The 17,838-nt window shown below is 40.2% G+C and overlaps 3 protein-coding genes across 4 annotated transcripts in view; 2 read left to right on the forward strand and 1 right to left on the reverse strand.

Annotated features, from left to right (window-relative positions):
* phip (PHIP subunit of CUL4-Ring ligase complex) overlaps positions 1 to 1,674 on the forward strand; it is a 34,240-nt gene extending 32,566 nt beyond the window's left edge. Inside the window, exon 40 of the mRNA XM_079255268.1 lies at positions 88 to 1,674. Within this exon, the coding sequence (XP_079111394.1) occupies positions 88 to 791 (704 nt within the window). The 3' untranslated portion in view covers positions 792 to 1,674. The remainder of the gene's footprint in view (positions 1 to 87) is intronic.
* A 2,491-nt stretch (positions 1,675 to 4,165) lies between these two features.
* On the forward strand, positions 4,166 to 7,526 carry LOC306767551 (uncharacterized protein). 2 transcript variants are annotated; one of them, XM_079255617.1, is made up of 8 exons: positions 4,166 to 4,243; positions 4,333 to 4,397; positions 4,643 to 4,847; positions 4,946 to 5,035; positions 5,111 to 5,205; positions 6,836 to 6,996; positions 7,089 to 7,205; positions 7,284 to 7,526. In XM_079255617.1, exons 3-8 carry the CDS (start codon positions 4,723 to 4,725, stop codon positions 7,386 to 7,388), a joined length of 693 nt encoding a protein of 230 aa, XP_079111743.1. In that variant the 5' UTR covers positions 4,166 to 4,243; positions 4,333 to 4,397; positions 4,643 to 4,722; the 3' UTR covers positions 7,389 to 7,526. The 2 variants fall into 2 exon arrangements, with proteins under 2 accessions (XP_079111743.1, XP_079111742.1); XM_079255616.1 differs by having other exon boundaries at positions 4,223 to 4,397.
* A 157-nt stretch (positions 7,527 to 7,683) lies between these two features.
* On the reverse strand, positions 7,684 to 9,320 carry irak1bp1 (interleukin-1 receptor-associated kinase 1 binding protein 1; the record flags this gene model as incomplete). The annotated part of the gene is made up of 4 exons (XM_079255145.1): positions 7,684 to 8,110; positions 8,213 to 8,343; positions 8,429 to 8,510; positions 9,094 to 9,320. The coding sequence occupies 4 exons, from the start codon at positions 9,318 to 9,320 to the stop codon at positions 7,849 to 7,851; spliced, it is 702 nt and encodes a 233-aa protein (XP_079111271.1). The 3' UTR covers positions 7,684 to 7,848.
* Positions 9,321 to 17,838: the final 8,518 nt, after the last annotated feature.

Here is a 17,838-nt window from a genome sequence, read left to right on the forward strand (position 1 = left end):
AGTGATGACGAGGCAAAACAAGAGGTTAAAGTTGAGCAAAGTCGGAACTTTCTTCCTTATGATCTGTCAATCATTTTCCCTTCGCAGGCTCTCCTTCCAGCCCGTCGTCTCAGAGCACAGTCCACTTGAACGGTCACAGCAGCCATGTGACGCTGAGTGTCGGGAGAAAGGGGCGGAAGTCTAGAATGGACTCGCCAGCGAGCCCCCAGGAAGTCACGTCGCCACCCAGCCCCTCCAGACCCCGGGGTCGCCCACCTGGCAAGAAGAGAGGCAGGAAGAGCAAGCAGGAGGTGGAGGAGATGAGGCAGAGCAGCAACCGTAGGAGCTCCACTCCTGACGATGAGCTCGACCAATCCACTGGTGACGAAGGAGGCGCATCGTCCACGCAGGAAATTTCTCTACTTTCAGACTCTGGTACAACATCGACACCCAGACGGCGAGGTCGCCCGCGGGCAGTAAGAACTGAGGAACCTGCCCCTCCTGCTGAGTCCCCCGAGCCTTCCCCGCTGAGGAGGAGCAGTAGGAGAACCAACGAGGAAGTCACACCTCCGCTACAGGCTTCCTCTCAACGATCCAGTCGTAAAGAGTCCACAAAGGAGGGGGAGGAGGGAGCTGGGTCCATGCGTACACGTAACCAGGGGCGACGGTCAGCCTGGTACATGGAGGAGGATTCGGAGGAAGAGCAGAGGCAGCTGCTGTTTGAGGACTCATCAATAACCTTTGGCACCTCCTCAAAGGGACGTGTCCGCAAACTGACAGAAAAGGCCAAAGCCAATCTCATAGGCTGGTAACGGAACCGACACACACGCCCGAGCGCTCGGGAACAGAAGGAATATGAGGTTTCAGAGCCGACACCGCGGAGTCGTCAAACAATCTGTGCTGTTTGGGTTTCTGTGTGCATTTCTGTCTGTGTGCATGTGAGGAGCCGCCGGTCCAGCCGTTTCACGCCGTGGAGACAAACTTGTGCAGTTACCTGTTTGCTCCTTGCCGCTGACCCCACCCTCCTCCTTGCCCAGTAAGCACATCGACACGGCATGTTCGCTTGTTCAAACTCCTCCTACGTTATTGATCCATGTTGGATCCCACAGGAGCTCGTGGAGTCTCATAGCGGCGTGCCTCACCTCTGTCCAGCGAACAACTCTTACACACAGTTTGCTTCCATATTGTGTGGAAGAGTAGTGAAACAGACTTGCAGTACTTGGAAAAAAAAAAATCAAAAGGAGACCAGACATTATTTAAATCTTAATGTTTTTGAGGACCTTTCAAGCGTCTCTGTTAGGAAGGTGAAAGATGCCCACAGAGCTGAAATTGTGAGGTCAGGGATGAACTACAGACCACCAGACTAACAGCATCCTTTACCCCCCTGCCTTCATTGTTCCTGCTATCTGTTTTTCTGTTTTCTTTTATAAATCTTGCTCTCTGCTCTGCTTTTTTTAAGATTTGTACGTGACGATGGCCTCCCTGTTTTTGAAAGTCTTACATGTAGCTGACCTGAGTGTGTCTGTCTGCGCTAAAATACCAAATGGTGTACCTTTTTGTTGGTACTGCATTTCTGTTGGTTTATCTTTTTTTTTCCCCCCTTTTGCATGTTAATTACTTTTGGTTTCTTTTCTGAAGCTGTTTTTACTGTAAGGAAGAGCAAAAGGATGCATGGGTGAAGAGTCGTTTATGTCTCTATAGATCATGTTTCAGTGTGTCTTCAACATTAGCAATACCTTGTGCCTTTATGTCTATGGTATGTGTGTGTGTGTGTGTGTGAACGTGCGTGTGTGTGTGTGCATGGCCTCTTCATGTGCCTGTCTGTATATGAGCTTAGGTTGATTATAACGAGTGCGTGTCATGGAAGGAGTTGTGTGAATGTGTGTTTTTTATAACACAAGTGAGTGTGGCATTCACTTGGAGCGTACAAACAGTGGCACACAGTTTGATCATTGTGAAACCTCTCAAAGAAATGTATTTAGAGCAGCCCAAAAAGAATTTACTGTTGTTGTAAGCATACCATTATTCACGTGGATATATCTTCTTATAACCAACCTTTTTGTCAGTTTCTACCTAAGGTACAGAGTGGAGCTTTTTGGACGACTAGCTTTGAGATGCACTTAACCACAGACCGGTTGTCAATGCAGTCTGAGGGAGTTTTATTTTATACATATTTTTTTTAAACCAGTTAGCTTTTAAAATGTTGATGTTTCTGTGGTGACGTGCACACATATTAAACATGCTGTTCAGTTTTGCATGCTCTAGCACTTTCTTGTGCCTGACAGAAATGGGATGGAGTTGGATCGGGCAGGATTTGGTTGGAACGCAAACTGGAGAAAGACTAGTCTTAGATTCACCTTTCTGGTCGTGTGCCTTTGCTATTCTGGCATATTCAGTCCTCCGTTTCTCCCTTTGGAGTCTTTTTTTTTTTTTTTTTTTTTTTTTTTTTTCTTTTTCTGAACTTCCTGGTTCTGCTCAACGCTGGGTTCAGAGAACTGGACTTTGGGGACCGAACCGGACCTTACATGCATGTACTAAGGGGCTTACGGAGGAGAGAAAAGACTGATAAATTTCTAATCTGAGAGGATGAAAGAATTATGTCAGTTTGTTCACACAAACCTAAAGGACTGAGTTTATAAAGATGGCAGCATCCTGTTCTTTTCTTTTTTATTTCCTCATCCCCAGGACAGAACAAGTGAATGCCAAAATCTGAGAGTTTAATCACATTTTGTAGGGCTGACTGGGGAGAACTGGATGGTAGCATCTCTATAAAACCTGGTTCATCTCATATGTCACATATTACTAAACATATATCTCATCTGTTTATTATTGTTGGTGTTGTTTTTGTAATGGAGTTTTGTTTTATCAATGCCAAATTCTGTCTTTGGGCACTGAAGTTTTAGAACATGGCTTTTGAATGTCTTTGTTTTCTTAAAGAGTTTTATTGTCTCCATAGTGGGTGTTCTTTTACATATAATGTGTCTGTTTTCTGTCCCTGCCATACAAGATAATATATCGGTGTCTGGATTTGTGGGAATGAATGGTTGGTTATGCTCTGCCGCACACGAGGAGATGATTCACAACACTGTTTATAATGTGTACATGAAGAGTTTATTTCCCACGTTAACTGCTTAAAATATCACTTCTTCCTCTCTAAATGACAAACATGAAAGTACATTTTATTTTTAGTGTTAAGGCTAAAATCTTTATTGATGGGAAAATATTTATTTTGTGCAACATTTTCTCAGTTTTACTTTTGTTTCTAAACTCTTCATATGCATATGAAAACTTTTGATTGGATTGTTTATATTCCAGTAACAACCAAAAAGACAACATAATTATATATCTACAGATTATCATGAGTGGAATGTGGAAGCAATATTTGGGTCAGGCTTTTATAAATATGAGGCATCAACTTATTTTAAGTTTACGGAAGCTTATAAAAGTTTAAAAAAAAAAATAAAAAAAAAATTATAATTGATTGGCAAATTGTACCTATTGGCCTGATCAAACTAATTTATATCTGCAAGATCTTATTACATTTATTTTTATTAGTAAAGATTTAATTAACTGGTTCAGCAATTAGGAGCACTTCTGCAGTGTTTGGATATCACAAATTCATTTAGTCTCTTTGTTGATGTGGCAGAGTTGTTTGTTTGTGGCTCCTGTCTGAACATCTCAGTGTTTGGTCAGAGGTTAAAGGTCACTGTGTGTGTGTATGTGTGTGATGTGAGCTGCATGTGATCCACCAGAAAGCATTTCAGGATGTTTTTGAGGAGGCACAGGATGGAAGATGAAGAACAGGAAGGGAGGGCGGAATGGGGTCTGTTTTATGTGAACTGATTGACGAAGCTGTCTTTGTTAGTTTGGATACTTTTTATATATAAAGGAATTAATGCAAAAAAGAAGCATAAAGCCTAGAATGTATGTGTAGGGGAGTACTGCTGTCCTGTTAGTTCATACCGATATTTTAAGTAAATAAACAGTTGTGTTTCCATATTTACTTTTACTTCCTGGTCTTCTTCCCCTTCATTTGGATTTAAATGTTTATTTCTGAAGTCAAACCCGTTTTACGTTCATGTTAATGGTCAGAAGAAACTCCGCCACCTTGTGTTCACAAAGCGTCACTGCAGCTTCCCCAAACCCGGACCTACCTTCACGAGCTCGGCTCCGCCTGACGTGGCGCGCGGCTAAAGGTCCGTCAGTCCCTCCGTGGGCTGCTGCCATTGGACGGACTACTTGTTTGGCAACTTTTCCGAAAAATGTAAATGCACAGGTGTCGGCGGCATGTGTCGCCTGGAGGTTTATGTAAATAAAACAGAAGTGAAACTATCGCCCTGCTCTGGTTTCCAGGCGCAACACACTTAAACGCGATGTTCACCAGATAGCTGAGTAAAGAGTTTGGATTTCAGATAGAGGTAAGACTCATGCGGATTTTGTTTTTTCTTATATTTACTGTAACTGGCATATTTACGTTTTAAACCAGGCTGAAATGTCAATGTGCATCATCCCTTTTTTAAAAATAAATTTATTCAACTCTACAAACAACAATATTCAGTCTCATTTAGTAGTGACAAGACATTAAACAAAGCTTTAACTTTTATTGAGGCTATTGTAATTTTTCCCCCTCACTGTCTCTCTCTCTTTTTAAAAAAAAAAAAAGTGTTTTAAGACTGGATCCGTTCCACATATGCTGCTTGCACCTGCCTCGCCTGTTTGCTCCCAGGTTTCGGCTGCGCAGCCATGCCTCAGCTGAACGCAGCGGCCGCCCTGCAGATCGCGCTGCTGCTGTCGGCCGTGCCCGCGCAGTACTTCATCTCCCAGTGGTGCGGCTCCACGGCAGCGCAGCGTTACCACGCCACCACACGGTAGGACCAGTACGTAAAACTGGCTCCCCTGATGAAGGCGCCTACCCCTTCTCAAATCATACAGCTGTGCTTTTATCTTATGATTTATATTTTAACAGGTTGCTTCGCATATGGAAGGACTGGAGAGCGTCATACCTTAATGGTACTGCATGGATGGACTGGACAAACCAATTGCTGTCTAAAGTCAAGTGAGAGATGAGAGAAAAAAAAAAAAAAGGTCCCACAACTCTACTATATATGGATAAAACATTTTTCTCCTGCAGATCTCTGGTTGGTTTGGGACAGGAGGATCAAGCAGAGCATGCGACACCCCCCATAGAGACCATGCTTTATGACAATGACAAGGGATATTTTGGAGGTTTGTGACGTGTGGCCCACTGGACAACTAACTTGTAAACATTTTTATTTCCTTGTTTCCTTCTTGTCAGAACCTTCAGCAGCTATTGAATCCTGCAAGGTGCACCATATAACAACATGCAAAAGTTTTGAGTCCCGCCTCATTTCTTTATATAGCAGCAGGAAGTGTGTTGCAATCGCCTGAAACGTGCAAACAGACATATTGTGTATAAAGAGAAAAGGAAATGAAAACATAGCTAATTAACTTGAAAGTCAACATTTGATATGAGCAACAACAGTCTGAGCCCTCGCAGACACATTCCCCTGGTTTTCAGAGATTTACAGCTTTCTTTGGATGGTTTTTGGTTCCGTTTCCAGATAATCCCACAATGCTTTAGTAGTGTTGAGTTCCGACTGGGCTCTGGAGAGGATTTATCACTCCAGTTCTGTTGCCACTGATGTTTCAGTGTCATTTCTCATACCTCTGCCTTTGGTTTCCCTTCCTTTTTAAAAGTGGAATCTTCTTGAATATTATATTCACACCATTTCTGATTGGACTTCTTTGAATAGATTAATCAAATAAGTGGTCAAATGTGTCTTTCAGGTCTTGTGTCATGACTACACACCTTGCAGTAATGTTGTACAACCTCTTTGGTTTAAAGTTCAATTCAAATTTAAATTGACAAATTTGCATTCATAGTTCACCGCTTCAATTTTGAGTGAGTTCAAATTTCTGTTTTATTATTTTACATTTTAACTGAGAATAAACTTAAGAAACCTGTAACTAACCCATTAACCAGTTGCTGGGATGTCATGGCGATACCATGAAGCCTGCAAGCATCGTGATCTGGGTTGTTTGGGGCAGTTTAGAGGGGGGTCTTTACAAGGACTTGCAGATGTCTTTAAACTAGACGGTTGCTTCCATTCCACGTCTCTTTTAATAAGGAGTCCAGGAGGCTGATGTTTTAACTTTAAGTGCAAGCAGACATTACTTATATAGTTTTATACTTATATAATTTAATTGCTAGTATCATGCAATACGCAATAAGCAATGCATGGTGGGTAATGGTGGAGTCAGTGCCTTGCTACTAAATATGTAGCTAAGGCAGTGACTACTGCTGCATCTCGCATAGTTCAAATTCACCTTCAAGTTATGGGTTGCGTTTATTTCAGCCTGCGCAGAAAAATCAACGTTTGTCTAAATGTCTCGCCGGTTAAAAAATTAAACGAGGCTTATTTAAAATGTTAGACTTTTATATTTGACATTTTATACGTTATTATTGGATCAGCTTTTTTTTTTTTTTTTTTTAAAAAATGGCCAGGTATAAAGACTAGACAGAACATGGGTAAAAAAGCTAGAAACATAAACATTACAGCTGTTTTTTTCTTTTTTTACATATCACTTTACAGAAAAAGCAATCACCTTAACAGTCATAGATAGGAGGCTCTGATGCAATCATCCTGCTTTCCTGTCATCACTTTAATTAGACTGCACTGTCTTTAAACAGATAAGTGCATGTCTTGTGATAAAATGTTCCATTTTATTGCTTGCTTGTTTTAAAGTAAAAGATCTCACATGTAAATATCATAAAATTATTTTTCCACGCGTTACATGCAAAATCAAAAAAGAAAGCTTGTTTTTGTTTCTCCAGCCTCCAAGATGGTGCGCAGCCCCCGTCCCCCTTTTGTCTTCCTGCGTGTAGGTGAAGTAGTGATGGAGAGAAAGGGCCACATGGTGGGTGTAGTGGTGAGCTGGGACCCTGAACTACAAGCTCCTCAAGAATGGGTCAATAGAGTATATTCCAACTCTGAGGTTAGCAGCTCCTCACCTTCTATGTCATCCAGCTAAACTCTGACAACACCTGAATGGTTTTAGATGAGACCACCTTTTGTGGTTTTGTGCAGGACATGAAAGCAGAGAAGACGCCACATTACAAGGTGCTGTTCAGCGGACCTGGACCCTCCTCTCTGATGATTGCTTACTTGCCTCAAACGCAACTGGAGCGCATCACGGGGATGAGGGTGAGTTTGGAAAAATCCCAGCACATGCCGTACATCACACACATTCCACATTTCAGACTCATGGTTGGCTGTTTCTAGCCGGATATTCCCACCCTGGAGAATTACTTCACACATTTTGATGGGACGCGGTTCATCATGCAGCCCTGGCTCAGGGAGCTATTCCCAGAAGACGAGGAAACTTAACTGCTCAATCCGAACAACTCTGACCCAAGAGACTGTTTCATCTTCTTCCTCAGCCGGCTTCCAGGTTGCAGTGAGGGGATACAAAATGCTGCTTCCTCTAACATGGTTTTGGACCTCAAGTGCCAACGATTGTGTAGATGAGGGAAAAATACTGAAAACCTTACTGGGACTCATTGTAAAAATGCAACGAGCCCATTAATTTAGGTATTAAAGAAACGTGATTAAGCTCATTACTTATCACCTTTTAATTATAAATGTACAAAAATGAAGTGTTTTTAATTTATTGTGTGGAGATTAATTCAATGTTTGAAGGTCTTAAGATGCTTGAAAGCTTTTAAATCTAATTTAGAATATTGTTACGGATTCAGTAGAGATAAAAAAATTGCACTTATATTCAAGCATTTCAGCAGTGAAATAAAAGTTGAACAAAACAAATACACTGTCTGCTTTTGTCACGTCCTTAAAGTTTTTTCCGGATTTTATCTCTGAAGCTGAAGGAAACTGACACCTGTGAGGAGGCAGTGACTGTCGGTATGTGGGGAAGGTATGCAGAAGCCTGTTCCCTGACTCCATCCTCCTCTTCTTCTTCCTCCTCGCACCTCCGCTCCTTGGTTTCTTCTTCTCTAACAAGCAAGGGAGACCCCAAACTTTGCCCCAAGAGCTGACTGACTTTGCAGGCCTTCTGCTGTGCATTTTCTACAGCTAACACACAAGCATGCTGCCTAGAAAACACAGAAACACAACTTGTAAAATCAGCTGCATCTGATTCAAATAGGAGGGCGTCTATAGAGATGAAAGTTAAGTATTAATGAGCTTTTAAATACCTTAGTTGACTCAAGCATTCAGGACTGTGGTAGAAGCGGGGTTTCCCCACACAAACACTCTTGTCCAGCTTTTCTAGCAGGATACTACATATCTGCTCCATCTTCTCAAAATCTGAGAAAGATACCAAGACCTGTGGGAAAAAAATTTAAATTGTCATGTAGATTTCTACACTTCCATGTTGTGTGTCATTGATGATGCCAAGCCAAATACCCAACCTCTGCATTCATGTGATACATATCCGCATCGTGGTGGAGAAATCTCCTCAGAGAGGTGTCTTCATGCCTGATGCCATGTTGTCTGAGCAGAGTGAATCAATAGACATTCAAATAAAGATGAGTGCTACCTCCAGTGTTTAAAAGTAACAAAAAATATATTAATTTTAGGTGTTAGTGGCTGTTCCAAGTTTACATGCAATATGAATTACTGAAAATAAACCTGCATAACTGCTAGTTAGTACACATTAAAGAGACTACAAAATAGTAGTAAAATAGCTGTATTTCTACTTTTATATTATTATTCAGTGTTTTTATTATTCAGCACCTTCTCACCAAAACAAGTTCCAAGTCTGTGAATTGTTCAAAGGCGAAAAAGTCTTTCTGATTATGATTCAATATAAATGTCTATTTGCAGTTCTGACTTATTACTTGTATACATTATATTACATACTTCATTATATATTTAGCTGGAATTGGTTACCTTATGCTTCTGCAACATTTTATTAGAAATCTAAAACTTGTACTTAGAGTTGATCAATAAAGTAGTACTACTGCTATTTTGGGGTCTACTATCAGAGAGACGGATAACACATGTAGCTTAATTAGTTACAAATACCGAATCTGTTCCTCTGATCCACCAGAACCTTTAGAGCCGCAATTTTCACCTGAGAGTCTGTAAAATGTATTCGAGTCTCCGGGAAACGCTGTTGGTCACCTCGTTGACGGACTCTTTGCTGTTGCTCACACTGACCCGTAAAGACGCTCGGTCCGCCGGGGAAGAAACCTCGGCTACTCCGGTGACTTGGACCTCCCTCAGCCGGGTACTGGAGCTATCTCTATGGACTGTTCTCACCTCCTGGGCCGGCTCTTTCTCTTTACCGGAGTATTCCATCCCTACAGCCGCAGGTATCACGGCGAAAACTTGACCTAGCTGTTCATATTTGAGGAAAGCGGAAACAAGCTTCCCGCTGCTATAGCAATGAGCAATGGGCGTTTTGGTCTCGGGATTAGCAGTCCTTTCCACCATTGAACTACAAACATGGCGGCTAGGCTTCAAATTTGTTTCTTTTCTTTTTTTTTCTTTTTAAATTCTTGTTTATTTGAAAATGAATGTATTATCAACAACAGACAAAAATGATTAACAGTCACCCCCCAAAATGCCAAAAACTAAAAAAGACATACCAAAATCAAATCGTTCTTAAACCTTTGGAGAAGCATGGTCTCTTTATGAAGATAACACTGTAAAGTTTTACCCCGAGCTTTAAAATGTATTATAACTGTAACCGGCATAAAGTTATTGAAGTTGGAACACAAGGGAATGTTTTTTTCCTCACCTGAATTTTTCTTCTATTTTGTCAATATTCTGCACATGGAGAGATGTTGCTATGGACTGGAAAATTAAATGTAGCTGTAGAATGAAACCTTACCTATTACCAGTTGAAATTAGCTGACAAATTAAGATCCTATTTTCATTGATCTTCTGTAGTCTAATTTTCTGAGACACTGCATTTTGGGTTTTCATTATCTATAAGCCATAATAATCGAAATTTCAAGAAGCAAGTGTTTGAAATGTTCCACTTTATGTGTAATGAATCGATATAATATATGGGTTTCACATTCTGAAATGAGTGACAAAAAATTATCTTTTTCATAATCTTACTTACAGAGATGTACCTGTCTGTTGGTTTTTCAGTTGTTGTGTTTGGTCAGCAGGTGGCAGCAAAATATAAACAGTGATGACAGAAAAAAAATTAAATAAACCGACATTTACTTGCAGCATTTAATCAAATTCTGTCTATTTTTGGAGACAGTTCTGAACTTGTTTAAAATATTATTTTTTATTGATGATACCATTAGTAAATACACCCTTAAAATATTCCCTATATACATACATACATACATACACAATATATATATATATATATATATATATATATATATATATAAAATATACACACACACACACACACACACACACACACACACACACACACACACACACATATTAAAATGATAAAAATATTAAACCAACATTTTTAGTGATTTTACTACTTAACATGTAAGGAAGTTATTGCTTTGCACAAGTGGAGGATGTATTATTTTAATGCACGCCCCACAAATCTGTCAATATGGATTATAAACTCTCCATGCACTGGATGCACCCGGCTTTTTTTCCTTTTCAAGATGAAGCAGCAGAGATGTGATCCAGTTCTGAACACTGCTTTCTTCATACAGCAAAGTTTATTTAGTTTCCCTGGGGCTTTAAACTGTGAAATGAGCGTTATAATCACAACCTAAAAATACAAGACCATATTTGTTGTTATTGTCTCCGGTTTCGCCGCTCCCCTGGTATGTTCTGTGAAACCCCACATCTGATGCAAAGTTCTGGCCAAGAGAGATGCAGCGCAGTATGATCGGGTATTTTCATGTGGGAGAGAATGAAGAACAGAAAGCGACCCCAACTGTTAGATTTGCCTGGAAGTTTTTTATAAGGGTTATGGGTTGTTTTTATGTATCTACTTATCTGTAGCTCCAATCACTTTAAAAAAAAAAAAAAAAAAACCCCACCAATTTTCATTCTACTGTCTCTATTTCTCATCCTCCATCTCTTAAGGCAGAACTGTGGCTCATTGACAGTGATATTAAATGGCAACATCCAGGCAACATACTGGGATGTTGCAGCAAATGGAAGTGGTGATAAAATATTTATTCAGTTGGCGATCATTACAAGGTACCAACTCGTTATGTAAACAACAAACCATTTTACTATCTAAAGTACAAAATCTTTCTTTCCTGATGCTTATGTAACGACCATCACTTTAATAGTACTTACATTTATGCCTACCATGAAATTAGGTTGTAAAGATTTATGTAAATAAAGAGTTTGGTGCACTAAGTCTCAGAAGTTTTGTCCTCTTTTCTGTCCTCTGCCCCTGCTTACTGGGTGAAAAAGGTCAAGGGGTCTTTGGATGGAGACTGTGGCCACTTAGGGAAAAAGATTTCTATGTAATGGTCTCTGAATCTGTTGATGTGTGTCTCCCCTTCTCCTGCTCTCTCAGATGAAGTAATAAAGTTAGCTGTGCTGGAGTCCCTCCATGTCTCTCCATAGACCACAATCAGGGCCCGTGCAGTTTTATTGCAGTTTTATTTTCATATTGTCCAAAAAATCTCCAGACTCCCTTCTGTGCCCGTTGCCATAAATCGTATATTCTGACTATTTCTTCCCTGCTGCATCTTTTTTTTTTTTCTTATTTATGGCTGAAGGCGATAAAACATACAGCTTGCACTCTGTGTGTCCACAGCTGTCATCTGTCTAAGGCTTTATAGCAGTAGGGAGGTTAAAAAAAAAAGGAAAAAAGAGAAAGTTTCATTTTTTATTCCCCTTCACAAATCTCTTTGCCTGTTAAAAACAGATGCTGATAGAATGAGAAAACACAATAAATGGAGATTTTCATTGTTTACGTCTCCAGACTCTTCCGATGAACACTTTTATTGGTTGTAAAACCAGCAGTATTCATCTAAGTTTAACATAAGATTCAGGTGGTGATCATTGTTTCATCAGCAGGAGGTACTCAGTACCTGCAGACTTGGAGTTAAATCCAACTGCAGAAAAAGCCTCATTATCCAGACTCATGATATGAAATATTTCTATTTCATTATGTCATAATTTGATTGAGAAGAATTGATTTCAAGCTGTGTAATCATACCTTCAAGAGGTTCTTACACATAGAGGGAATTTTATTGTAGTGGCCGGGAAAAGAACACTAGTGGCACAAAACAAGATGCCGAAAGTTATCTGTATCTGTCCTCTACTTGGCCAGGAAGTGAGTGACTGAGCAAAGTTTTCCAGACATTGTGGAAAGTTTCTGTTTTTAAGAGAATAGAAAAATGTTGGAATTTTTTTTGTTGGAGACTGTTTGTAGAGGTTGGACACATTTAATTAATTAATAATAATAACAATAAAAAAAAAAAGTGGTAGTACTGGTGGTAGTAGTGTTATAATGGCTGAACCTGAGCAGGATCCATTTCTTTGTGGATTTTTACATGTTCATTCTGGATTTTCTGGATTCCTCCTACCACCCAAAAACATGCAAATAAGATTAACTGGTAATTCTGAATTAACTGTGTTGTGCAGTAAAAAAGATAGTCTTCGCTCATATTTTTTCACATAGCATAGCTCTCAGTGCCCGCAAACTCCATGACTGTAGGTAATTTTTCAATACAAGCTCACAAATGTGCAGCCTTCTGAAATGCTTATGGCACAGAGCCAGTAATGTGACGTAACAGGAAAATCAAATGCTGACTGGCTGGAAATAACTCTAACTAGGAAAATCTAATTATCGCCAACAGTAGTGATGAGAAGTCTGGCCCGTCAAGGATTCAGCTCTTTTTTATTAGTTCAAAGCTTCATTAAAACTTCTAGCAATTAAGCTTTTAGCTGTAATTCTTTTATTTAGTGATTAATAATTTTTTGTTGAAAAAAAATAAAGTTACTTTATAATGTTTTTGTCAAACCTTTAAATAAACATCTGAGCATGGATCCATAACAAACAAGCCAAATAAAGAAAGAACAAAGTTTTCATGAAAAATGCTTTTGTCCAGATGGGAGTTGTAATGTTGCTCTAAACTTATTTTCCTTCCTTCCTTTTTTTTTTTTTTTTAAAGAAAAAAAAAACAATTTAATTAATTTTCTTCTTTTCCCCAATCTGTCTCTGTCACTGTGTTTCTGGCCTGTACCAGTAAACTGTCTTTTAAGAGTCTCCCCATTCTTTCTGTCACATGATGATATGATACCAGACTTATGATTGGCTGTATGGCCCATGAAATCAAAATCACAACCAGTCTGAAGAGTTGATTCTTCTCATTCACATAAAAGAAGTGGTTCTTGGAGGCCGTCTCAATTGCAAATGATACATCACCTGCAAAAAACAACTGATTTAATAACAAACATGATTTAATAACAAACATGATAACAGACCAGAAATGTTGCCCTTTTGAGCACAAAATCAATACCTGCAATAACATTATTTTATGATTATCCATATCCATAAATTTGTATTTTCTCCATTTCCTGTTTAAAGCAAAAACCAACAGAGCACACACACCTTTCAAGCTGTTTCATATTTTGAGCACTGCCCTCAATGGGAAGCTAAAATGGATAATGCTGCGTTTGTGGGATTTTAGCCCTAATTGTACATGGTTATTTGCTACAGTTATTTCCACGTTGGCTTTTGGATAGACTAGTGACCAGTTCTATGTTTCTTCCTCTCACCATATGGCACCTTAACCCTTTGTTGGGCAAATCAACATATCAAATTTTGAAGGATATCAGAATTTATACCTTATAAAATCAATCTGAACAGTTTATGAATTAATCCACTCATACCAGCAAGTCCTGGGAGACGAGCAAGGAGTTGGTTACTGCTGAGTTCTCTGTATGTTAGTATATTATCATAGGAATTTACTCATGCTGTCACTCAACTCCACTGCGTCTATCTCTGTAAACACCTCATAGTAAAATAAACAGTCCTATCCACAATTCTTCCCTTCTCCCATCACCGAACAGCCCCTCGTCAGACAGTTTGACATGTCATAGCATGGAAAACGCAATTCATTTTGATTACATTTATGCACTATTATTAATATGACAGTGGAATCTGTTACTGGATGTGGCCATGTCATGTTGATACACTGGTGCAAATTTCAGACGGTTAAATGCTACAGACATTGTAAGTGATTGTGGTGACAAAACAAGAAAAAGAGCTTCTTCATCAAATGATATTTTTTCTGAAACCTGTCTATTTTAAAAACAAATTTCTTTGACTGTTTAAAACTCTTGTTGGAAAATGTGCCAACCCATAACATTATGACATGATAACGTTAAAGGAATAAAGGAATTTCTCCGCTTTTATGTTTCCTGTTCATTTCCATTTTGGGGGTCTTTTAAGTCTCACTGATGAGAGGTTTCCATATTAGGCCCAGCAGGGAAACCTGTGTGTGACTACACACACACACACATACAACATGCTGAACCTGTTGTAAAGACCTCGTAAAGACCCAACATCTGTTTATTGCAATGGATGCCAGAAGATTTTGTAACACAAACACCCACTCTGGTAAATACCCACCAACTTCAACACCCACGAGGTCTCCATGTTGTAATTATTTTTTCAAGGCAGATATAGACACAGGTGCAAGTCAAATATACAAATGTATATGTATAATATAAAAAAACCCCACCTCCTTCACCCACCCCTCCCATCTCACCAGGGTAGCACGGGTGGCTGTTCATCTTTCAATCTCAGGCTCTTTACCAGAGTCTTGGGAGCTTAAGGGTCCCACGCGGTATCTTAGCTGTTCCTAGGACTGCGCTTTTCTGGACAGAGATGTCTGATGTTTCATCAGGTATCTGTTGGAGCCACTTCTCTAATGTGGGGGACACGATCCCCAGTGCTCTGATCACTATGGGTGCTACTGTTGCTTTCACCCTCCAGGCCTTGGTACTTCTCCAGTTTCTCATGCTCCTTTCTCCTAATAGTTCCATCATTGGGGATGGATACATAGATCACTACGGCTTTCATCGGCTGCAATTCCATGATCACTATGTCCGGTTGGTTGGTTACCACCATTTTATCGGTCTGGACCTGAAACTCCCAGAGGATCTTAGCTCTCTCATTCTCCAACACCTTGGGGAGAGTTTCCCACTGGGACTTTGGAGTTTCCAGTCCATATTCTGCACAGATGTTCCTGTACACTATGCCAGCTACTTGGTTATGGCGCTCCATGTATTCTTTGCCTGCCAGTATCTTGCACCCTGCTGTGAGGTGCTGGATTGTTTCAGGGGCTCCTTTGCATAGTCTGCACCTGGGATCCTGCCTGGTAGGGTAGATCTGGGCCTCGATAGCTCTGGTGCTCAGGGCCTGCTCCTGTGCTGTTATGATTAGTGCCTCTGTGCTGTCCTTCAGTCCAGCCCTCTCCAGCCATTGATAGGACTTGTTTATATCGGCCACTTTGGTGATCTGCTGGTGGTACATCCCATGCAGGGGCTTTTCCTCCTATGATGGTTCTTCCATTGTCCAACGGTATGTTCAGACCAAATGCGTTTTGAGCGTCGAAAACGCTGAACGCTCGATGGTGGTCTCTAAACTGCCACTTTTGTGTCCGACGCCCAAAACGCTCCTGACACTCCTGCCGCGTCTGCCGCTTGTGTCTGGAGCGAGCGGCAAACGCGGCGGAAAAGAGAGGAAGGAGGCGGCGCTTTTCTTCCGGTCAGTTTGAATGATGGTGGATTCAGTAGAGCGATGGCATGGTTTTATTTAATAAAGAAAGTTATAGAACGTTGTCGTATGGCAGTGATAGTCAGTGTTAATGCAACAAGAGTCGCACTCAGCAGAGAGCCTCTGCTGTCCCCAAACAAAGCGTTGCTAGGCAACGTATCCTGCTACGTTGCCAAATCAGTAACGATCAGCTTTTTAGTAAGGAATGGTCATCCTAAATATTACACGGAGTAATCGCATCTCAGCCCCGTGTCTTGGTTCACCACAGAAATCCTCCAGGAGCTGCGAGCTGATCGCTCTGATTGGTTGACGCCCCGCGTCAAGGGGCCAAAGTTCAGCTTTGCCCATCTCTGGCTTAAAAAGCTTCTTAAATTTTCGGCGCTTTCCGCGCAGAACCCCAACGCTCAAAATGCTCAAAACGTGACACAAGAAAGCTCGACGACCCCTTGCCGTACCTCCCCATAGACTTTACATGGAAACCTGCCGCTCTTGACGCTCAAAACGTGTTTGGTCTGAACACACCATAAGACATTCACTAAGTGGTTCATCCCTTGGTGCCCTCTTCCTGATGTGTTTGTGGAGCTTGGATGTTTAATCTTGTATGGTGGCCTTGATGCTCACTAGTCCCCAGCCCCCTTCTTCGCACTTGGCATATTAGGCCTTCTGAGCTGTGATCCTGCTTGCGAGAATATAATTGCAGCAGGACTGGACAGCAACATCAAATTATGAACAAGTGATGGGCAATTAGTTGGCATCTTTGGAAAAGACAGATGGGAGTCCATTTCTCAAATACCAAACCTCCAAGAGATGGAGGACTCTGAAGAGGAAGATGAGGAAACACCAGAAAAACCACAGGAAGAAAGTGCTTCAATAATCCCCTAAGTTGTCAAGAGGAGAAACAAAGTATTTGAAATGGAATTCAAATATTCCACATTGAGTTTCAACTCGACAAACATATGGACATGTTAGCCCAAGTTCCCCCAAAGTCACTCAGAGTTTACAGAAATTGTTGAAAGATTAAAAACAAAGTTAAACCAACAGCTTTGACAGAAACAAAACTTTTAATGCCAAGCAAAGTTAATGTGTTGTTTCTTACACAAAATTCCCAAAAAGCAAATAAACCTGCAACTAACCAGTTCATGGGTAAGGGCAATGTCAAAAAGACACCTGAGACGACAACTAAGACACACTTACCGCCCATCACAGGTGATGCACAGCACAGACCAACTCGGTATAAAACGTCAGCCCAAGTCCCTCGGTTGGAGACAGACCTCTAAGGAGCACAATCAAATCAGAAAAGCACGCGAGGGCAGAGAAAGAAACAAAACAAAAGTTTTCCTGTTGGGATTCAAACATTCCCCATAAGAAAAGGAAACAACAACAACAAATATCATTACAAGGGCATCAGAACATAACTAATAGTGTGTTACAGCTGTTTCAGAAATCTATGTGGCCAAGAAACAATAAAGTAACAAAACATATTTAAACAATACTTAACAAAAAGTTATCATCAGTGGAGTGCTGACACCTGCAATTACTATGCAAGTTATTTCACCCTATAATGAAAAAATATATAAAAAATAGACTAATAATAAATTCCCTTGAGAGTAATATTGTTTTGTGTTATTGTTTATGCTTGCCTGTGTTTCTGTACAGAACTGAGGTATTCCTCATCCTGTATTATCGCCATATATTCACAGACGTTTTTAACATTTTCAGGACATGGTGTTTTAGAAATTTCTCATATAATCAAGGCAAATGCTTTTCCTTAGAGGTCCACCCTCAAATATAATTCCAAACCTCATTGTGCACGAGCCAAAGTAACATTGCTTCATGGGCAAAGACTGGCCTTATTTATTTATTTATTTTTTTTTATCATGCACAAAGCGCAAATTGGAGGAGGATCACTAAACAGCAACCACAGACTGTTTAGCAATCATAGTTTTGTATTTTGAGTCAATATAAATTCCTCTTGCAAAACTTCAACAAGTGAATTCCCAAATGCAAAATGCATTTAACAGGAAGTGGATGTAAATTGATGCAAAACACACTGTTATCTAAACTTTAATGAGTGTTGATGGCATCAGATTTTAACTTTAATTTTTCTTAACACAATCAGGGCTGTCCATAAAG

This window comes from Telmatherina bonti, assembly GCF_933228915.1.
Source record: "Telmatherina bonti genome assembly, chromosome: 16".
NCBI lineage: Eukaryota > Metazoa > Chordata > Actinopteri > Atheriniformes > Telmatherinidae > Telmatherina > Telmatherina bonti.